General features: G+C 41.5%; 1 protein-coding gene and 1 long non-coding RNA gene across 3 annotated transcripts; both read right to left on the bottom strand.

Moving 5' to 3' along the window:
• Window positions 1-1,204: 1,204 nt before the first annotated feature.
• Window positions 1,205-9,253, bottom strand: LOC109197585 (uncharacterized). Of its 2 annotated transcripts, none has more exons than XR_003221609.1 (2): window positions 1,452-9,253; window positions 1,205-1,253 (listed from the first exon to the last, which is right to left on the bottom strand). XR_003221609.1 is itself a non-coding variant. In XM_019352896.2 (2 exons), exon 2 carries the CDS (start codon window positions 7,955-7,957, stop codon window positions 3,293-3,295), a length of 4,665 nt encoding a protein of 1,554 aa, XP_019208441.1. In that variant the 5' UTR covers window positions 7,958-8,641; window positions 8,840-9,181; the 3' UTR covers window positions 1,541-3,292. The 2 variants fall into 2 exon arrangements, 1 of the variants encoding a protein (XP_019208441.1); XM_019352896.2 differs by lacking the exon at window positions 1,205-1,253 and having other exon boundaries at window positions 1,541-8,641; window positions 8,840-9,181.
• Window positions 9,254-15,095: 5,842 nt separating this feature from the next.
• On the bottom strand, window positions 15,096-22,928 carry LOC100705539 (uncharacterized). Its single transcript, XR_267514.4, has 5 exons — window positions 22,779-22,928; window positions 19,799-19,951; window positions 18,421-18,525; window positions 16,950-17,018; window positions 15,096-16,844 (listed from the first exon to the last, which is right to left on the bottom strand). It is a non-coding gene; the product is annotated as an uncharacterized LOC100705539 (long non-coding RNA).
• Window positions 22,929-23,597: the final 669 nt, after the last annotated feature.

Here is a 23,597-nt window from a genome sequence, read left to right as displayed (position 1 = left end):
TATTTTCCTGTCTCAATCGTTGGTTGTTACAATAAAAAAAAATGTCAGTTAAATATATCATACAGGAGACATACACAGTGATATTTGAGAAGTGAAAAGAAGTTTATTGGATTTACAGAAAGTGCAATAATTGTTTAAACAAAATCAAGCAGGTGCATAAATTTGAGCACCACAAAAAAAGAAATGAAATAAATATTTAGTGTATATCAATGTGTGTGTCTCCTATATGATATATGGGGTGCTTTTGTCTGGACGTGCTTCCCATCCAGAGCTCCACAGCAGAGAGGGAAGTTCCAGCGCTCCTGGAATCCCTCTGTGATGGACCGCCAGTCTCCAGGTGAAGGCACAGCCATGAAGTCGTCCACTAGACAGTCCCAGATGGCCGTCGCTACCTGGGGGGTGATCTGGCACACCGTGGACACACCGACTCTGAAACTGAACGTTATGGTCCTGAAGGAGTCCCCGGTGGCAAGGGACCTGGACAAAATTGTTCAAAATTAGTATTATGTGTACTGCAGTTACAAAATACATTATTCAAATTCCAAAATACTTTTGTGATCCATCCATCCATCCATCTTCATCCGCTTTATCCGAGGCCGGGTCGCGGGGGCAGCAGCCTAAGCAGAGAAGCCCAGACCTCCCTCTCCCCAGCCACCTCCTCCAGCTTATCCGGGGGAATACCAAGGCGTTCCCAGGCCAGCCAAGAGATATAATCTCTCCAGCGTGTCCTGGGTCTGCCCCGGGGCCTCCTCCCGGTGGGACATGCCCGGAACACCTCACCCAGGAGGCGCCCAGGAGGCATCCTTGTCAGATGCCCGAACCACCTCAACTGGCTCCTTTCGATGTGGAGGAGCAGCGGCTCTACTCTGAGCCCCTCCCGGATGGCCGAACTTCTCACCCTATCTCTAAGGGAGAGGCCAGCCACCCTTCGGAGGAAGCTCATTTCTGCCGCTTGTATCCGCGATCTCGTTCTTTCGGTCACTACCCACAGCTCGTGGCCACAGATGAGGGTAGGGACGTAGATCGACCGGTAAATTGAGAGCTTCGCTTTTACACTCAGCTCCCTCTTCACCACGACGGACCGGTGCAGCGTCCGCATCACTGCAGCCGCAGCACCAATCCGTCTGTCGATCTCCGGCTCCCTTCTCCCATCACTCGCTGTAACTCCCTCCAAGTTGAAAAACGGACACAAGGCGTTCTTGATTTTTACTGGCATTTATTGCACACAGGTGCCACCAACGATGCCGTGAGAACTATACAAACAACATAGAATAATCAATTTCCACAATAAATTGTTCTCATAGAGAATAAACAATAAAGCACATTATTAAACAAGATAAAACACTCACAATTTTACATTTACAAATTACACGTGACCACCATAAACTCAACAGTTCAGTTACAAACAAACATCTTATTTCCCTATCACGACATAAACACACATTGCATACCTCATTGGCCGCATTAACTTGCAGGGGTTAATGAAAACACATCTTGCAGTGTCACTTCTTTTCACAGCTGGAAAACTTCGTTGCATGCGTCTGCATAGCTCTACCACCGAGTGACAGAAGAAAGCATGCTGCCCTCTATCAAGTGTGGCGTGCAACTGAAAATACTGTCAACCCCAAAACAACAGACTGAACATTGGTTCCACCCTGGAAACATTCTGTAAACCATTTAAATGTGTATTTTTAAACCCAACGATGTATACATTAAATCTGATATATTAAAATAAAGTATTTTTAACTTATTTATTGCAACTTAAACCATGAAATTATCTTTAACTGCATGACTGCTGCTGACGGCAGCCACACTCCCACCAAATCACTGCTGATTTTCAACTGAACCTCATTGCAAAGGAAAAAATAAGTGTAAATAGTCTCTTGGGCCAAACACAAGTTACAAAGACAGGAGTTCTGAACTATTCAGCTTCAAGTAGGGTAACTGTTTTGTGGATGGGTCTCTCAAGACACACTGGCTTATTAACTCTTTTTCCTTGGTCATCCAATGTCGCATCACTGATTAGCAGCTCGAGTTTCCTAATGATTCCATCCTCACTAGGGTACACCTTGGTTACCTTGGCCAACTTCCACTCATTTCTGGGTAGACTATTATCCATCAGCATCACAATGTCATTGATCTTGGCATTTCTCTGTGTTTTGCACCTTTTTCCTCTCTGCTGAAGATTCAGCAAATATTCCCTTTTCCATCTGGTCCAAAATTCATTGGCCAGGTATTGCACCTTGCGCCATCTTTTTCGAAGATAAAGGTCTTCCTTCACAAACTCACCAGGTGGTGGTAAAACCACTGAAGACTTCATGGTCAGGATGTGATTTGGCGTAAGAGGCTGTGGACCAGTGGGATCATTCAACAGGTGAGTTGTTAAGGGCCTACTATTTATGATCGCCATGACTTCATAAAGGAAGGTACGCAAGGATGAAGTGTCAAGTCTTTTAGATGAATGATCCAGAATGGATGTCAAAACACTTCTAATCGTCCTGATCTGCCTTTCCCAGGCCCCACCCATATGGCTGGCAGATGCTGGGTTCATGACAAACTCACAACCTAGTTGTCTTAGGCTTTCTTGGTCCATTTTCTTTGCAGACTCCAAGAACTCTCGTCTTGCTCCAACAAAGTTGGTGCCCTGATCTGACCGAAGCTGTCGGACACTTCCACGTATGGCGATAAAGGTTCGAAGAGCATTAATAAAGGCATCACTGGTCATGTCGTCGAGAAGCTCTATATGCACAGCACGAGAGCACAGACATGTGAATAGCAGACCGTAGCGTTTAAGTTCCTTTCTTCCTTCCTTAACGTAAAACGGGCCAAAGCAGTCCATTCCACAATAGGAAAAGGGAGGCGATGTTCCAACTCTTTCACGCGGTAAATCTGCCATTCTTTGTACTTCAGCATTCCTTCTGAATTTCCTACATTTGACACACTTGTAGATGTAGGAAGACACTGCGTGACTACATCCCAATAGCCAAATGCCATTTGATCGCAGCTCATTCATAGTCATCCCACGTCCCTGGTGATGAACCTTTTGATGGAAGTGTTCAATCAGTAACCTTGATATGTGGGTTTTGCTCGGCAAGATCGCTGGATGTTTGATGTGTGGGTGTAAATCTGCATGCTTCAGCCGACCTCCCACTCTTAGCACACCCTTTTCATCCAAGAAGGGATTCAGTTTGTACAGCCTATTTGCACGATCTCTTGTTATTGTCTCCTTCGATTTCAGATATTTGATTTCTTTGAAAAACAGTTCGCTTTGGACAGTAGCTATGATGAAAAGCTATGCCTCTTTCCTCTCCTCAAGACTGGTGACTTCGTTTGTTCTGCCCATCAGACCCTTGAGCTCTTTGACACATCGCATGAGTCGTGCAATGGCTTTAACTAGCCTTATCCAGTTTGAGAACCTTGAGAAATGATTGAGCAACGAATCTTCTGTGGTCAGTGTCTTATGGACAAAAGTCTTACGAAGTTCTGGATCTTCAGCTCCCAACTCTCCCGCCTTAATGTCATCAGCAGGAAGTTTATCCTGCCAGAGAAAATCTGGACCGGTGAACCAGTTGGAAGTAATTAGTCCCTTTGCTGTCAGACCCCGTGATGCATGGTCAGCAGGATTGTTCTCAGAAGTCACATATCTCCATTGGTCTGGATTAGAACCTTCTTGGATACGCTGAATGCGATTTGCCACAAATATGTGAAACCTTCTAGCATCGTTGTTGATGTATCCAAGAACAACCTTCGAATCTGTCCAGAAGAATTCTTTGGCTTGAACTTCCAACTCCCTTTTAAGCAGCTCACTCATTCGCACGGCAATAACTGCTGCTGATAGCTCAAGCCTGGGTACTGTGGTGACCTTTGTAGGAGTCACCCTGGCTTTGCCAATAACTAGAGAGCAGTGGACTTGGTTTGAGACACTGATTGCTCTCAAGTAAGAACATTCACCGTACCCTTTAACACTCGCATCTGAGAAATGATGCAGCTCATATCTTTCAACTTTCTCAAAACCTTCTGGAAGATGACAGCGCTGAATTTTGATGTCAGCCAGGTTCTTTAAATCTAACAGCCAAGACTCCCACCGTGGTTTGAGCTCTTCTGACAGTGGCTCATCCCATCCAACCTTGTCTTGACACATCTGTTGGAGTATTTGCTTTCCAACCAGAACAAATGGTGCCACAAAGCCAAGAGGGTCATAGATGGATGCCACAGTTGATAAGACTCCTCTTCTAGAAAGTGGGCGTTCTTCCACAATCACTCTAAAATGGAACTGGTCTGAAACAATGCACCATTTGATTCCCAGAGCTCTCTCAATTTGGGACTCACCAAGATCCAAGTCACGATTTCGTACTGAATCTGCACGTTCACTCTCTGGAATGGATGCAAGTACTTCATGATTGTTGGAAATGAATTTGTGAATTCGCAGTTTGCCAGCACTGCAGAGTTGCCTTGCTTCCTTTACTAACTTGATGGCTTCCTCCTTGGTTGCGACACTTGTGAGCCCATCATCCACGTAAAAGTTTCGTTCAATGAACTGAATGGTTGTTTCACTGTAATGACCATGTCCTTGGGCAGCAACATGTTTCAAGCCAAAGTTTGCACAACCAGGGGAAGAGGCAGCTCCAAATAGGTGCACTCGCATGCGATAGACTGATGATTGAGCCTGGAAGTTTCCATCGTCCCACCAGAGAAATCTCAAGTAGTCCTGGTCCTCTGCTTTGACGTGAAACTGATGGAACATACGCTCAATATCACACATTATAGCAACTTGTCCCTTGCGAAAGCGGCAGAGAACACCTATCAGGCTGTTCGTTAATTCTGGTCCAGTGAGAAGGTAATCATTTAATGACACGCCTTCATATCTTGCTGAGCAGTCGAACACAACCCGTATTTTTCCTGGCTTGTGTGGGTGATACACCCCGTGATGAGGAATGTACCACACAGGACTGTTGTTAATTTCTCCTATTGGGACCCTTTCTGCATCCCCATTTGTTATGATTTCACTCATAAAGGTCGTGTAGTCCTTTTGGTATTGTTTGTCTTTTTCAAATCTTCCTTTCAAGCATCGAAGCCTGTGAACTGCACATACCTTATTGTCTGGGAGATTTGGTCGATCTTTCTTGAAGGGAAGCGGCATTTCACAGTGACCATCTGCTTTAATTTTGATTCCTTCTTCCATTATGGTTAGGAAACGCAAATCTTCCTGGGATAATTTAGCATCCTCCACTCTTCTCTCACTGAAGTCAGACTCAAGCATCCTCAGCACATCTGGTGGTGAAATGAACTCCTTAACTTGGGTTCGACATATGTATTTCACTTCATTTGTGAGCTTCTTAGATGTCTGGAGATGAGGTTTCACTGACTTCATGACAATCTTGTGACTGCTTCCTATAGCATCACCATAGTCGACACACGGGCTAACACAACCAACTATGCTCCATCCAAGATCTGTCCTTTGAGCAAATGGCTCATTGTCTTTACCTGGGACAACCTCTCGGGGTAGCAAAGCCTGTGGACAGTTGTATCCTATGAGAAGTCCTACATCACACTCAATCAATGGAGCAATTTCCTCAGCAAGATGCTCTAGGTGTAGCCAAGCTCTTGCCGTTTTTGGTGTAGGAATGTGACTTAGATTGGCAGGGATGAACTCTCTTGAATAGGTTACAGGGAGAGAAATCTTCTTTGATGAATAGAAACCTCTCACCTGCAGTCCAACTAACCTTTGACTTGGGATGATTGTATTTCTGGATGAAAGTGTGGAGAGTTTTAACTGCACAGCTTCCCCTTTCATGTCCAGAGCTTCTGCTTTATCTTGCATAATGAATGTGGTGTCGCTTTGGTTGTCAAGTAGTGCATATACAAGAATTTCATTCTCTGGGTTACTCGATGCAGATAACCAAACTGGAACAACTGTGGAGGAGTACATGCTGTCCATACCTTGCACTACTCTGTTTGATGTAGCTTCATTTGATGGTTCAGGGGTGTGTTTGCTCTCTGTTCTTTCCGTTGACATAGCATATTTTGAGTTTTTTACACTTTCCCCATGCTCATCACTGCTTTTCTCTCTTCTGGTTGCTCTTTCGCGATCTTCATGTAAACATGTTGGGTGTTTTTCCTTACATGTTTCACAAACACTCCTCCTTTTGCAGGTCTTTGAATGATGTCCTGGTTGTAAACATCCAAAGCACAACTTCTTTGTCTGGACAAATTTAACACGTTCGGCAACTGGTTTTTCCTTGAATTTCCAGCATGTCTGAATACCATGATTGCATTTTTCACAAAAGGTGTATCTCTTGCGTTCTACATTCTCTTCCAATTTGCTCACAAACACCTTTGCACCAATGTTTCGAGTCTTTGTTGTCTTTATTTTTTCAACATCATTGGACTTCAGGGCATGAAGAGAGGTTACTGGATTGCAAGCTATTTTTGCTTCCTTTGTGATGAATTCCACAAACTGACTGAAAGTAGGAAACACATTACACGTTTCTTCTATTTCAATCACCTTCCTATTCCAACTGGTCACCAGCCAATCTGGCAGTTTTGTTAGAAGTTTTTGATTTTCATCACAATCGTTCAATACTTCCAGACTCTTAATCTGGGACATTGCAGCCTGGCAGCCTCTAAGAAAGTCTGAAAAATCCCTCAGCTCAACACTGTCTTTGGGTCCAATTTTGGGCCATGCTGCAAGCTTATCCTTGAAAGCTTTAGCTATCACAAATGAGCTTCCAAATCTTTCTTCCAGGATATCCCATGCTGAGTTGTAAGCTGCATCCGTTCCCAATAGGAAATAACTTTCAATGGCCCTTTTTGCAGGTCCACCAACATATTTACGAAGGTAATAGACCCTTTCATTTACTGGAATGTTTTTCCTGCCTATTAGGGTTTGAAATGACATCTTCCAATCATTGTATCTTAGTGGGTCTCCCATGAAGACAGACGGTTCAGGTGCTGGGAGACGGCTTACATTAATAGACTCTGCTATTGCTTCAGCGAGGACTGTGACACTATCTGCTTGGTGTATCACAGGATGCTCACGTGGACTCCTTATAGCTCCTGGAGATCTATGTTGCTGAGCTGCGTGGTTATGAAGTAACTCTGTTATTTCCTCATCTGAGCTTGCATCTTGTTCATAAACTTGGAACCGTGCTTTTGCCGCACTTAGCTTCTTAACAGTCTGTAAGCGCTCTATTTGTCTGCGCTTCTCTTCCAGTGCTTTCTTTCTTGCCACATTCTCTTCCTCTTGTAATGCAATCCTCTTTCTATCCTCTTCTTCAAGGCTTTCAAGTTCCTGTTGTTCACATTCTATCTCCTGCAGGACCTTTAATGCAGCTTGTGTGGCAGCCAGCTCTGCTACGGCCTCTTGTCTCTTAATGGAGAAAAGGCTTGACTTTCGTGACTTTATGCTGGAACTGCTTGCAGAGCTTAAACTTCTTTGAGAGCCCTTACCTTTGCCTTGAGAAGCTGAAGATGAAAACACTGAACTAGACTTAGGCCAGACTAAATCCTCTGTCTGAACATCTTCGTTATCTTTATTCTGAAGATAAGTGGTTGCATTGTCCAAGATTATTTTAGATACCGCGTCACAGGTGTCTACTCTACGACGGATCTCACTGTCTGGGGAAGCACATTTGCGCAAATCTTCATATGCGTTTTTCACATTTGCTGATGCACAACTTAACTTACACATCAAATCCTTAACAACCTCAACAGAGGGGGCTCCCTTTATCATTTTCTTAGCTTGCTTGGCGGTTACTTTCCACTTATCATAAGTTGTAGTGAAACGATGCTGAAGTTTTCTTGACTTATCATCATGCAGTTGCTGAGCCTTTTCAGTAAGCTTTCGAGATCTCTGACTTCTTCGTGGCTCCTCTTCACGTGACTGCTGTACATTTGTGGCACTACTACCCTCAAGTAAGTCACTATTCTTAGTTTCAGATTCACTCATTTGATCCATTTTGCAATGTTTACTTATTACTTGGCACAAAATAAATTATAGCTATACCTTTAACCTTGCCTTTAGGTGAACTTGTCCAAAACATTAACAATGGATAATACCTTCAAGATTTACAACATCTTAAACCTTAATAAAATATCTAAATAAATACCATCTTGAGTCGCGTAAATATGGTGAACTTTTTCCGAATACCAACAACACATACAACGCAGCACTTAATTCTACAACACTTCTAGCATCCAAATAACACAAATAGGTAAATGACTTCACCTATAAAAACTCTTAATTGGACAGAACCATGAACTTAGAAAGAAAATATGCAGAGCACCAGATTACTTAAAGTTTCAGTTCTTACAGTGTTCCTTTAAAGCAGTTGACAAAATTGATCCACTTCTTAACATTTAACTTGTTTTAAATGTATCACTTAAAGGATCATCCACGTAAACTTCAACTGCTTGCTGCTTAGGTTACTGGCGTATGCACAGTCTTATCTGTATGATGCTAGAGTGCGATGAATTTCTTCTTGCTCAGTGGATGAAAGGCACAGCTCCTCGTCTCCTCGCCTCATGTCGAGCAGACTGAGTTCTCACTGTAACTCCCTCCAAGTTGAAAAACGGACACAAGGCGTTCTTGATTTTTACTGGCATTTATTGCACACAGGTGCCACCAACGATGCCGTGAGAACTATACAAACAACATAGAATAATCAATTTCCACAATAAATTGTTCTCATAGAGAATAAACAATAAAGCACATTATTAAACAAGATAAAACACTCACAATTTTACATTTACAAATTACACGTGACCACCATAAACTCAACAGTTCAGTTACAAACAAACATCTTATTTCCCTATCACGACATAAACACACATTGCATACCTCATTGGCCGCATTAACTTGCAGGGGTTAATGAAAACACATCTTGCAGTGTCACTTCTTTTCACAGCTGGAAAACTTCGTTGCATGCGTCTGCATAGCTCTACCACCGAGTGACAGAAGAAAGCATGCTGCCCTCTATCAAGTGTGGCGTGCAACTGAAAATACTGTCAACCCCAAAACAACAGACTGAACATTGGTTCCACCCTGGAAACATTCTGTAAACCATTTAAATGTGTATTTTTAAACCCAACGATGTATACATTAAATCTGATATATTAAAATAAAGTATTTTTAACTTATTTATTGCAACTTAAACCATGAAATTATCTTTAACTGCATGACTGCTGCTGACGGCAGCCACACTCGCGAACAAGACCCCGAGATACTTGAACTCCTCCACTTGGGGCAGGAACTCATCCCCGACCCGGAGTGGGCACTCCACCCTTTTCCGGCTGAGAACCATGGCCTCAGATTTGGAGGTGCTGATCCTCATTCCCGCTGCTTCACACTCGGCTGCGAACCGCTCCAGTGCGAGCTGGAGGCCTTCACCTGATGAAGCCAACAGAACCACATCATCCGCAAAAAGCAGAGATGAGATTCTGAGGCCACCGAAGTGAAAGCCCTCCGCCACTTTGCTGCGCCTAGAAATCCTGTCCATAAAAATTATGAACAGAACCGGTGACAAAGGGCAGCCCTGGCGGAGCCCATCACCCACCGGGAACAAGTCCGACTTATTGCCGGCAATGCGAACCAAACTCTTGCAACGGTTGTACAGGGATCGAATGGCCCGTAGCAATGGGCCAGACACCCCATACTCCCGCAACACCTCCCACAGGACTCCCCGAGGGACACGGTCGAATGCCTTCTCCAAGTCCACAAAACACATGTAGACTGGTTGGGCAAACTCCCATGCACCCTCAAGTATCCTTGAGAGGATAAAGAGCTGGTCCAGTGTTCCGCGACCAGGACGAAAACCGCATTGTTCCTCCTGTATCCGAGGTTCGACTAACGGACGAACTCTCCTTTCCAGCACCCTGGCATAGACTTTCCCAGGGAGGCTGAGGAGTGTGATCCCCCTGTAGTTGGAACACACCAACTAGATCAGATTTAAATTACAAAACAAATCTTACATAAAACATTTTGTAATTATAAGGATAATTACATAATATATATTAGATATAATGTAAAACAGTTGTTTTGTTTTAACTTTAACATCATAATTTGATTGGTAGCAACGTTTACCACTACAGTGTGCCAATCTCTCATAATTCCTAGACATGTCAGTCAGGTAGGAATGAAGTAAGACATTAATAGAAATAAAGAGTTGTATGTTGACATGTAGCCCTTTCCTTGCTTAAATCATTGTTGATATTTATGAAAAATTAACCTGTGATAAGACAGCATATCAAGATAGAATATGCTAGATAGAACCATATAACTAAAGATGAACCAAACTGTTCACAATTTTATCTAACTCTCAGATTTAAGAAAGGCTGGTGACCCCTGTAGAGTCTGACAGCTGCGGGGATTATATACAAATATTCAACTATACCAGAATTAAACCAGGTGTAAATAAAAAAGGAGAGTATCACTACAAAGATTACCAACAGTGGGCCTCATACCACAGTGTGATATCAGCAAACACCGAGAGCATACACTGATGACACCACAGCCATGCTATCATTGCAACCACTGATAACAGCAGAAGACAAATTAAATCGGGACTTGATGTCGAGTATCACTAGAAATATTATAAACAGTCGTCTCCATACCACAGTTTGCTATCAGTAAACACCGACGGCATTCACTGTTAGCATACCACATCCATGTTAGCAGTGTATGAACGGATGGTTTAGCATACATTAGCACAGGTATCAATAAAGGACTGCCGTATTAAACACTTTTACTGACCTCAGGCAGATGGACAGACGCTCTGCAGGTGGGATTGAGCGCCTGTAGTTGGTGTCTCGGCGGGCGATCCTGGGACCGACGCGGGAAAGCAGGTCCTCAAACTGGCCGGGTGACATACGGTGGTATCGCTGGAATCGGCCGTCATCTAGGCGCAGCTCCTGGAGCAAATGGTGAAACTCACCAAACTGCTCACGCCTCTGGAGGAGCTGATGGACCCAGGTACGGCGAGGACGTGTTTTACGCCGCTGCTCTGCTCTCCACAGTAGATAGTAGTGATGTGTCCTGTGTGTCGAAGCTTCGAATCGCGCTTCGGGTAATCTCGGGGGGTGAAGCGCGTATCGAGGCTCGCTTTGATTACGTATGCAGTGACGTTCGAGGCTTCGCGGGCAGTCCGTACCACGTGACTGATTCGGGAACTGGTTCACTGGTTCGCGCCAGATTCGAAATAAAATGGGCAGCAAAACACAGCTGATTCCCCCATCACATTGTGTTGCGGAATTGGATTGTTTACGTGCTACATAGTTACTTGAGCATTTCTTCTTCGATGGAGCCTGCAAGGAAGAGATTTGTTTTCTCTTCCAATAAAGTATGCACACAGTAATAAATATCACAAATGATAAGTACCATAATATAAATAAACAACACTACAGATCCTGATTTATGTCTTTTAGTTTATTAAAAAGTGAAGCACCACACAGTTTGTGTCATTATCCAGATGTACATAAGCATGATTACACAGTTATAGGGGCGGGTTTTGATTATCGATTAAAATCGATTCTCGCTTGGAAAACGTGATATTGTTTAATTAAAATCCTGAATCGATTTTTAATATAACTTTATTTTGCCCGAAATGCCAGAATCTCAGGTTAAACCTCACAAAAATTTCAACAACCACCAAACAGCTAAAACAGTAAGTGACAGCAGGTACACGGATTCTGCACAAAGACGCAAACACAAAGCGCGGAACCGCTGACGGATCAGAATCAGTGAGATGTCGCCTTTCTCACCCGACGACACGGACACGGTCGGGGCTGAAAGGACAGCTCACTGATTCTCATGTGTCGGCGGGTCCGCGCTTCGTTTTTACGTCTTTTTGCGCTGATTCTGACGCTGCAGGTTTTATTTCTCTCCAAACAATATTGACCGAACCAGCAGCAAAAGAAGATCCAAACTACGCTTCACATAAACATCGTCATGAATTCCCTCTGACTTTTGCTGTTTTGCTTCCACCACGATAAAATCACACTTCATGCACAGCTCTCTCTCCCTCTCTCTCTCTGTACTTGAAGAACAGTTTCCCGTCTAAAAATCTGTTTTCTGCATTACTCCCTTGCTTGTTACGCACAAGTCTACTGTTGTTTACGGCGCTGTCAGCCGCTGTTTTTTCCTTTTACTTACTACCGAAAAGAAAACCTAATTTCTGCTGTTCAATAGGCTACCAAACAAATTTAAACTTTTTAAAATTATGCAAAATTGCAAAACGCTTAGCCGTGTCTCTAAACCTCTGTAACTTTGCTTTGCTTCATTCAGCAGCATCAGGTAATGTTCATATGTTGATGAATGGTTTTCTTTCGTTTTTGATCTGCTGCAGAATATTTTTATAAATCGTATTTCTGTTTTATCCTTAGCTGCTTTGACACAAAGGCATCTGCTGTGATGCTCACACCTTTGATAAAGTCTCGCAAGTGTCAGCTTTCTTTTTATAGATATAAAAATATAGAAATGTACTGATCCATGATCTGAATTATAATATTTCTGACTGAGGCACAATTTCCCCTGATCGAATCCTGGATCGAATCGATTCTAGAAATCAGTGACAATAGCAGGCCTAACAGTTACAAAATCATATCAAAACTCTGTCCTGATAGTTTCCACTTTCTCTTTTGTATCAGACATACTGAGACAATATTTGGGATAAATAACCACGAAAACAATCTATTTATTCAGTTTAGAGGTTTACACATCACATCATTATACAGGGAGTGCAGAATTATTAGGCAAGTTGTATTTTTGAGGAATAATTTTATTATTGAACAACAACCATGTTCTCAATGAACCCAAAAAACTCATTAATATAAAGCTGAATGTTTTTGGAAGTAGTTTTTAGTTTGTTTTTAGTTTTAGCTATTTTAGGGGGATATCTGTGTGTGCAGGTGACTATTACTGTGCATAATTATTAGGCAACTTAACAAAAAACAAATATATACCCATTTCAATTATTTATTTTTACCAGTGAAACCAATATAACATCTCCACATTCACAAATATACATTTCTGACATTCAAAAACAAAACAAAAACAAATCAGCGACCAATATAGCCACCTTTCTTTGCAAGGACACTCAAAAGCCTGCCATCCATGGATTCTGTCAGTGTTTTGATCTGTTCACCATCAACATTGCGTGCAGCAGCAACCACAGCCTCCCAGACACTGTTCAGAGAGGTGTACTGTTTTCCCTCCTTGTAAATCTCACATTTGATGATGGACCACAGGTTCTCAATGGGGTTCAGATCAGGTGAACACGGAGGCCATGTCATTAGTTTTTCTTCTTTTATACCCTTTCTTGCCAGCCACGCTGTGGAGTACTTGGACGCGTGTGATGGAGCATTGTCCTGCATGAAAATCATGTTTTTCTTGAAGGATGCAGACTTCTTCCTGTACCACTGCTTGAAGAAGGTGTCTTCCAGAAACTGGCAGTAGGACTGGGAGTTGAGCTTGACTCCATCCTCAACCCGAAAAGGCCCCACAAGCTCATCTTTGATGATACCATCCCAAACCAGTACTCCACCTCCACCTTGCTGGCGTCTGAGTGGGACTGGAGCTCTCTGCCCTTTACCAATCCAGCCACGGGCCCATCCATCTGGCCCATCAAGACTCACTCTCATTTCATCAGTCCATAAAACCTTAGAAAAATCAGTCTTGAGATATTTCTTGGCCCAGTCTTGACGTTTCAGCTTGTGTGTCTTGTTCAGTGGTGGTCGTCTTTCAGCCGTTCTTACCTTGGCCATGTCTCTGAGTATTGCACACCTTGTGCTTTTGGGCACTCCAGTGATGTTGCAGCTCTGAAATATGGCCAAACTGGTGGCAAGTGGCATCTTGGCAGCTGCACGCTTGACTTTTCTCAGTTCATGGGCAGTTATTTTGCGCCTTGGTTTTTCCACACGCTTCTTGCGACCCTGTTGACTATTTTGAATGAAACGCTTGATTGTTCGATGATCACGCTTCAGAAGCTTTGCAATTTTAAGACTGCTGCATCCCTCTGCAAGATATCTCACTATTTTTGACTTTTCTGAGCCTGTCAAGTCCTTCTTTTGACCCATTTTGCCAAAGGAAAGGAAGTTGCCTTATAATTATGCACACCTGATATAGGGTGTTGATGTCATTAGACCACACCCCTTCTCATTACAGAGATGCACATCACCTAATATGCTTAATTGGTAGTAGGCTTTCGAGCCTATACAGCTTGGAGTAAGACAACATGCATGAAGAGGATGATGTGGACAAAATACTCATTTGCCTAATAATTCTGCACTCCCTGTAATCACAGAGCCTATTTCACTTAAATCGTCCACTTGATGGCGCAGTAGAGCAAATGAATCATCACAGTGCTTCGAACCATGAGTCGACCAGTTGGATGGAAAGCTTCAGCTCATCACGAGGCTTCATCTCACCATCACTAGTAGATAGAGAAGGCTGACTCTCTCTTCAAGCTCTAGCTCGACAGCTGCCATCTTGCAAAGATACCATCTGGCACACCTTCCTCCCACATCCCTCCCACATTTCTGGTTCACGCGCGTGGAAAGATGCAATTTTGAGGCCCGTTGAGGTGCGAATGTGCACGCGTCAAATTAGGGGCGTTTGGGGCGTTTTCGCTTGCCTCTATCGCGTTCGGTGTGAACGCACCGTAAGCTTTATCACTCTGACTTTCCCACGCTGTCAAACTCTTTGTGTTATCACTGGTCTAGTTCAGCCTTCACCAGACCAATCAGCATTCATGCCCCATACTTTAAATCTAACCTTGCATCTGTCATTGGCCTTTACAGACGCCTTTGTGCAACCCACCCCCTCCTCTTCTTTGCCCCTCTTCACTCAGGCTCCATATAAACCACCTTCATCTCCACCATCAGGATCTAGGCTCTGGGGGGTCCTGCTCTAATCCCTTTCACAGCTGGGGTCCGTTCTGCCAAGACAGACCATCAGAGGCTAACTGCCAAACACGTCTATCTAAATTATGTTCATCAATAATTCTGTCTTTGACAGAAAAAGAAACAGAAATCATATAAAGTGAGATTAAATGTATGTCACATTGTCCGTAGTTGGTGCCTGCACATATTTCCTCTTCCTGTTGAAGAAAGGTGTAAATCCTCCTTTATTAAGACTTTCTGTGAATCAAGTCAAATGTAGTCATGATGATCTCTAAGGTTGCAGTACAGCAAACCTGGAACAAATGCAAACTGGATTATAGTGAACCTTATTTTTATAAAACCCATATTTTTTTTTACTCCTTTACATTATTTGACAGCTTTAGTTATTTTCCAAATCAAATTTAACCCAACATCCTGACTCATCCTAGCAGTCCAGTTAAAAGTCCACATCGACTCATCTACTGTTGAAAACATGTCTTACTTTAATCAAAAAACTCTTTCATTCAGTTGAATAACAGAAAACAAAAACTGCAGCTCATACAACTGCTCTCATAGCTTACTTAGGTTTAAAAAATTACAAATTTCAAAGGAGAGAAAGAGTTAAAAAAAAATGTTTTTAAAAAACGCTACCATAAGAAAAACTTACTGGTGTTATCAAAATTGAACAAAACATTGTGATGCACAACACACATACTCAGTCCCACCGTCGATAATTTCTTCAGTTCAGTCTATACTTTTACAGATACAAAAAATGCACATTAGATTTCCACAGTTGAAATTTTGTGCCCAGCATTTGTTTTGAAGTGTTTGATGATGTAAAGATGGTGGCAGCATACGGGTGTGCCACAAGGCCACATTAATGGGTTGTCGAGTGCAACACTTGCATCTTTTCATCACTGCTGATTACCTGCTAAATGTGTTTATTGCTGGAATTTCAGCTAACAGAGCACAAATGAGAAAAAAAATATTACTTGTAGGATTTTTATCCCCCAAGATCATAACGAATTGTATGTAATTTCACAAAACAAATAGGTTAACACCTGAATTCACATGAGTAACAGAGTTCAGGTATTTGCAGTGTTTCCTTTCACTGCAAGCTTCTCTGTGACGTCTCTGACTGAAGTGGGGGCAATCAATAGTTTCTTTTTGTGCTGATGGAGACTCAGCTGGTGCTTTAAATGTCCTCTTTAGTCTCTTTTCAAACTCCAGGTCTGAAAGGTGAAGCCAATGCAAAGTGCCCTAAACCTATAGTTTTTCTTGCTTGCCACCAGGGGGCGATAGTTATGGTTGCAAAAAAAAAAAAAAACATAAGCTCCTGCGTAAATATCTGTCTGCCTTGACCTCTGTAAATTGTTTCCTGGAGAGTTAATGGGCTGTTTGCTCAAGGTCATAGTGAATGAAACATTAAGCCAGGTTTGTGGACTTTAAGCCCAGACAAATGGGAGGTTGCACCATAAATTCTGTGCCAAGTGATGTGGACCCATCTATTTTGGGACTTCTGTGGAAATAAAGGAGCAGTTGAAAGCGTCTATTAGGTCAACGTTTTACATTTTAGAACTGAACGGTTATGGCTTATTTTGAGCCAACTATCACACTGGCTATACCAAACTTGCTTTGTGCACTCCTGTGGTAAGCAAACGTGTGTGTATATATCATGTGTGTGTATAAGTCAATGGATATTCTTCACTGGAAAAAAGACTTTATGAAGAAAAATAATCACATCATTGAAACAAAAAGGTAAAAATATGGAAGGAAACAAAATTCTTATTGGGAATTCCAAATAAAGTAACCAACAGCAGCCAGCTGTTAATGGAAATCATTAGCATGACTTCGATGCAGGTGAGTTGGAAGAATTGTGGTCCAATAACTTCATTTTGGATCCAAGGTTTTCCATCGAGGGAACACCTTCCTAGGATTCGTGACTATTCTCCGGCTGATAATGTCATAACCTGTGGAATATACTTCCATTATCCACGTGTCACCAAAGAAAATGATTGTATAACCTGATGGTATAAGGAATACGGTAAAAACTGATCAAAGAAAAGGTATCTTACTTTAATGCTGAGGGTGGAGTCTAGAATTTTACGTCCAGTCCCTTACTGTTGGTTCTCATGCAAGCATTTCTAAAAAGAAATTTTAAAAAAGAAGCCAAGTGTTTATGAACTCTCAACGGAGCAAGGCTACAAAAACACAAACCATCAGCTCATCTCACTTGCAGAAGTACAAATAAAAGTAAAGATGGCTAATATGTGATTGCTATTGTGAAATATTTAAAATAATAAAAGTCAAGTGACAGAGGGGAGCAGAAAGTTGATGATGCATGAAGCAAGGATATTGAAAGTTGATGAGTGAATACCTGGGGTCATCATTCAAAGCATCAAACAATGAACAAGAGAGGTGAAGAAGAGAGCGTGGGGAGGGTGAAGCAAGTAAAGATGAGTGTTAGGGGTCATTTGTAAAATAAGGAAGCAGCAACAGTGCAAGGGAAGGTTTACAAGATGGTAGTACGGTCTGCTATGATGTGTATTTTACAGATGGAGGTACTAACAAAAAGGAAAGAGGATGGACAGGATTAGAAATGAGTGAGAAACAAAGAAAAAATTAGAGAGGCGGGGCTGAGATGGTTTGCACATGTGCAGAAGATGGAAAGTGAATATACTGGCCAAAGCATGCTGAAGATGGAGCTGCCAGGAAAGGAGTAAAACCTCATGGATGAAGGTCGTAAAGGAGGACAGTGGGCTGGTGTGACAAACGAGGATGGTAAAGAAAGGGTGAAATGGAGGCAGATGACTAACATAAAATCTTATCCTGAGTAAAACACAGAATGAAGGTACTTGAAGTAATAAAAGTTAAGATGTATTAATATGTATGCAGCGTAGTTATGTAGTGGCAGATCATTTGTGATTTCTGGTCGTAACAAAGTTTAAAAAATTTGTTTGTAAATGTCCGTCGGGTGTAGTGGTTAACAAATTCACTTGGAAAGCAAACAGTCTGTGGGTCAGTTCGAGCCTTGGGGTAACTGCTGAATCAAACATGTTGAGCTTCTTACTGAGGCTCCTGAAGCAGTTTCTTTAATTTAAATGCGAATATCTCTGCTAAATGTTTGTGTGTAAACAACGCATATGATTTTAGGCCAAAAAAACATTTTACTTTTTCATTTCATACATTTTGGATGTCAGGTTGTACAAGAGTAGTGCACATGTCAGGTCAGATGTTTTTTCCCTACTTCTAGTTTTTAATATTAGAGTAAGAGAGAGGACTTAAGGGGAGGATGCAGATGCAGGCCAAATAAGGTGATGTGAGGTAGACGCAGAGAGAGAAATAACAGATGATCTAAAAATAGGTGAGGGAAGACCAGACTTTATACACAAACGGGGCACATTGAAGCCACGTGAATGCATCGAGACCAGGGAGACAATCAAAGAGGAGTACAGTCAGACTGAAGATAATCAGGAAACTCTCAGGGAAAGGCCTTTAAGCATAGGAGCTGCTTTTCACTGCGTATTTATATGTAATCAAGCTTACTTGATGATTTTATTCTCCAATTTAAAGTTTAACGGGTCCTGGTTGTGATTCATCAGCAGATAAAGAATCGTGGAAAACTCCGCCGCATCAATCTGAAGGTTATCACTGAAAGACAGGGTCAGTCTGTCAGTTCAGTTTAAAGAGACAAATGTAGTGTAGCTGCGGGACAAGTAAAGAAGAAGTGTGCCTCATTTCTTTAAAATTATACATTTTTTAATGGCAGCCATGCCTCAATCTGTAAACAGTTGGAGATAGGGCTGTTCAATATAATGATATATATCAGATGATGATATAAAAACGTCTATCATTTCATTTTACGCTGTTACGGCGGCTGTTACAACCTATGTCTAAAAATGTATAGTTTCATGCATCAGTTAAAACACTCGACTCTAGGTCCATGACGCCCAGCTGGAAACACTTCACGGAAGTCGAGCTGCCCAAGATTCACAGAATTTACAGAAAATGTTACATTTTTGTGATTTATATCGATAAGAAAAGCGCCTGGACGTCTTTGAGTTGCTTCTTTGAGTTGCTTAAGCAATTCAAAGAAGTCCAGACGCTTTTCTTTCCAAGCTCCGTAGTATACGATGATCTGGATGACTGAGAACCTTCACAGACATATTCCTTAAGGGTGTTTTTATTCTGAGATGGATCAGGGTGGCTTTGCATGATTCACAGCTCATAATAATCCTTATTTATCTTATAGTGGATTTTTGTTTAAATACCAACCAGTCATGTGAATAAATACCGTAATTATTGAAGTATGTTTGGCATATGAATTCAGATTTACACTTTTAGCCCTTTTGCACTCATGCACTTTTACTCTCACTATGTTCATCTTTCAAACTATCTCCAACTAGGACTGTGCAACATGACCAAAATCTCATATCTCGATATTAAGACATCTATCGTCCGATAACAATATAAATCACAAAAATGTAACATTTTCTGTAAATTCTGTGAGCTCCTTAGTCCACCCTTAAGGAAGCACACATGGAACAATAAGCTTGTTACAGTAACATTAAATGGCCTGCATTGTATAGCGCTTTACTCAGTCCCTAAGGACCCCAAAGCGCTCTACACTACATTCAGTCATTCACCCATTCACACAGACATTCACACACTGGTGATGGCAAGCTACATTGTAGCCACAGCTGCCCTGGGGCGCACTGACAGAGGCGAGGCTGCCGGACACTGGCGCCACCGGGCCCTCTGACCACCACCAGTAGGCAAACATGGGGTTAGTATCTTGCCCAAGGATATTTGGCATGCAGCCAGGAGACAGCCTGGGATCGAACCACCAACCTTCTGATTAGTGGCTGACCTGCTCTGCCACCTGAGCTACAGCCACCCATGTAAGTTGTTACATGGGTCTCACTTTGTAGGTTTGTGGTGATGGCTGAAGTCTGCACTGATGAGGCGCTCTGTGAAACTAGAGCAGCTGGTCGCTCCAGTCTCAGGTATGTGCTGATCTGTGATGCTTCCAAGATGGCATCCATCACAGGGCCTCATTTTGGCACGGCCAGAAAACCTGAACGAGATCAGCGAGACAAAGAAAGGTGCGTTCAGTAAAACTGTGGCTCACTGGCAGAGGGCCAGGCACATGATTTAAATCAGTAAGAATACCACAGCGTGGAAACACATCATTACAAGCATATGATCTGCACTGATGATGTTAATCACATAATATCATTGGATCACTGCCTCCTCAGTATGTGGATATGTGCAAAATGTCCCATTAACTGTTCATATAAACAATTTCAATTAAAGAAAAGTTGTCTTTTGTTTATCTATTTTCTGTAGCGATTAATATTTTATAATAATATTATGAATACTTAATACTAATAATATAATAATATTTTATATTTTAATGATAATAACATTTTAATAACAACATAATAATTTTTTAAAATCTTTTATCACTTGCTTACACAGTTTGTAAGTCTGTGTGCTTAAACTGATCTGGTATTTGAAGACTGGTATTCAGTCACATCTCTATAAATAGTAACACAAAGACTTCACTACTCTCAATCCTACAATAACAGACTCAGAAGGTTTTTTTTTTTACCTTCCTGGATGATGTCATGCAAACATGCCACACAAGAACACATTAACCCGGTGCAGAGGATTTAACATTTAAGAGGCCGTTTTCCTTTTTTAACATTTGTACAGTGAACCTGAGCGCCGATTGTTTTAGTGATGCATTCATGCAGAAACTTCCAAGATTTTGGCAGCGTACCCATGTCAACATCAGTCACCACAAGGTGCTTTATATTGTAAGGTATACCCTTCAATAATACATACAAAGTAAAACCCAACCATCATATGACCCCCTGATTGTTAAATCAGATATATATTTACACATTTTTTGTGTAAAATGATGTTTGAAGTTATGCCAACAGTTTCCTCTTGTGTTTGAGAAGTCTTCTAACATTGGTTTAATTTAATCATGAGATGAATTAACTAAAATGTGTCAAAAACACAAATCACTGATTAAGTTATTAACAAAGCCCAGCTCTCAGACTGAATCCCTGTATACATGGTAGCATTTCTGTTACACCACTATCGCTCAAATGGTCTTAGATCATCAGGTCGGTCCTTCTGGTTGTTTAAGGGTTGAATATAAAAGCTTAAGTCATCAACAACATCCTTTAAATCGCTTCTAAACACAAAAACCCAAAACATTTTGTAGACTTGTAATGCCACTTATTTATTGCCCTTATATTATTTTTATTATGGTAATAATATTAATCACTTTATATTATAAACAAAGATGCTTACACTGTAACACTTGAAGCACATTTTATTCTTATCTACAGGCCAGTACTTTGCATGCCTGCACTTTGTTGTACTGTGTTTGGTTACTCAAGCAAACGGAGCTCTTTCTCCACCACGGCTCACGTAACACATAAAAAGCGCTAAACAAATAAGCACGCCTGGCTTTTTTTCCTTTGTCATTCAGACTTTATGTAAATTCTCTGTGTTTGTCCAGCTTTAGTAATCGTATCCTCTACTGTTTGAAATTTTCCACTCTAAAGCACTTTTTATATATATTCCACAATGCACATAAAACGCTTAAGGAAACATTTGCAGGTGTTCCAGTGTCCATCATTCTGTGTGGGAAACAAAAGGTCAGACCTGACTGACTTTAGTTTTGAAGAAATAAACAATAGTAATATAAAACATGCACGATGGGTCAACTTGGTGGGGAATATTTTCTGAACTGCTGTAATGTTGCATTTCCTCCACTTCAGGCTGAGTTAAATAAATAACAGAGCTGATCAAGCAGAGGCCTGTGCTGCGAAGCTGGATGTGGGGATTAGAAAGATAAGAAGATACTGTCCCCACGTAGTGCACAGATCTGAATATTGGGAGCACTTTGTTTTACTAGTAATCTGAGATCTCATTCTGACACACATGACACACATAAAAAATCCCAAATATCTTTGAAATCCAATCCAAGCCTGACAGCTGTTCACAACTTTGTTTGATCTTCTTTACTATTTCCTAACACTTAAAGACCAAACCACTACTTGTTTCATAAGGAAGAATAACCAAATTAAAGCTCTAGTCTGGAGATTTGTCATGCAGAGATATAGTGGGATTCTGTCTGGAGAGAGGTCAGCCCCTACTTTCGATTTTTGAGTTGTCTCTTGTGCAGCCTGAGCAAGTCCAAGCTACACCTAGACAGGTCCCAACTAATCAATGTTTGGAAAATAGCATCACTGTTCTTAAAGGTCTTAGTGCAAAGATAATAAGCAGACCTGAATTTTTGAAAACAAGCCTGAAGTTTTTGTCTTTAATGGATAAAAACTAACAAGAAAAACAGATTTTTAAGATGAGCTTTATTTCTCATATTTTTTCCTGTTTCTTGTCCACTTAATATATGGCCCTGAAACAGGGAACCTGCTGCCAACACTGTCTCTGTATTGTGAATGCACTCATAGCCCTCAGCTGGTGTATTGAGCTGGAATCCACAGTCATGTAACACACGAGGATAAGTTACAGTCAGTGAGGCGTAATAGGGAAAACAAACCCTGGGTTGTTAAAAGTGCTTTGTTGTACGGGGCTCTGCATCAGGTCATTTCTCACACAATGCAGTGTTCCTGTTTTCTACGTGTTTTTCTCTCTATTTCTTCTCCTTGACACACATGATATTCACATACTACGACGTTGTAGATTTGTACTGACAGATTATCCAAAAATAACTGACACTTACCCGTGAGCTCAGAGCTTCTCGGCCCTTCTAGAATCTGAAGTTTTGCTGATAATCCAGCCTCAGTAAAACATGCAATAAAAATAACAAAACCTGCTTCTTTCGGCCTTATTGTGATCTGGACTGCAGCAAGTCAACTTACCCTCTGGTGTTGTCTGGACTTCAGCTTCTCCTCTGACATCACAAAGCGAAATCAGAAATGTTTCAGTGTTTCACTGCCATCAGCTCTGCTCAACTAAGAAAAAACTGGTTTGTTGACACTTGAGATTCTTGATCCTTTGCCAGATTATCTTTTACTCAATGTCGCTCCCACAGTGCTTGTACAGAAGGTAGAATTTCAATGTGGAAATCAGCCAAGTCTCCTCCTCTGATAGGCCTCAGTCTGTGCCACTGAGAACAGGTATGCTGACGTTAAGAGAACTTTCCATTTGTTACATCAGAGAGAGAGAAAAATGATCTGTCAGACGCCTAACAAAACTTTGTAGAATTAGTCAAAGGGGTTTGCAAAGAAAAGCGTCTGGACTTCCTTGAGTTGCTTGAAGACGTTTCACCTCTCATCCGAGAAGCTTCTTCAGTTCTAAGGTCAAATGGCCGAGAGTCCCAGAATTGTTGTAGAATTGTTTTTCTTTTCTTTTACAAAATTAAAAGTAGAATTTCCAGGTTTTGGAGACCCAAACTTTTTCTTTGAAACTTTGAAACGACAGATGTGAAAATACAACCATAAATCAGTGCCAAAACACGTGGAACAAAAAGACAATAATACACTCATGCACAATAAATCAATCAATACATTAAATAAACACAAGAAATTCCAGTGGACAGTTTCTTTCTGGGAAATGGAAAAGGACAAGTAAGAAAACTTTCAAGAATATCAAACATCTTATTCATCGTCACAGGAAGTGCTAACGTTTCGTCTGCTTAGTGCGTCACAGAGTCTGGACTCAACACACATTGTTTTACC

Source organism: Oreochromis niloticus, linkage group LG9, assembly GCF_001858045.2.
Source record: "Oreochromis niloticus isolate F11D_XX linkage group LG9, O_niloticus_UMD_NMBU, whole genome shotgun sequence".
In the NCBI taxonomy this organism is placed as follows: Eukaryota; Metazoa; Chordata; class Actinopteri; order Cichliformes; family Cichlidae; genus Oreochromis; species Oreochromis niloticus.
This window is presented reverse-complemented; position numbering and strand designations above follow the sequence as displayed.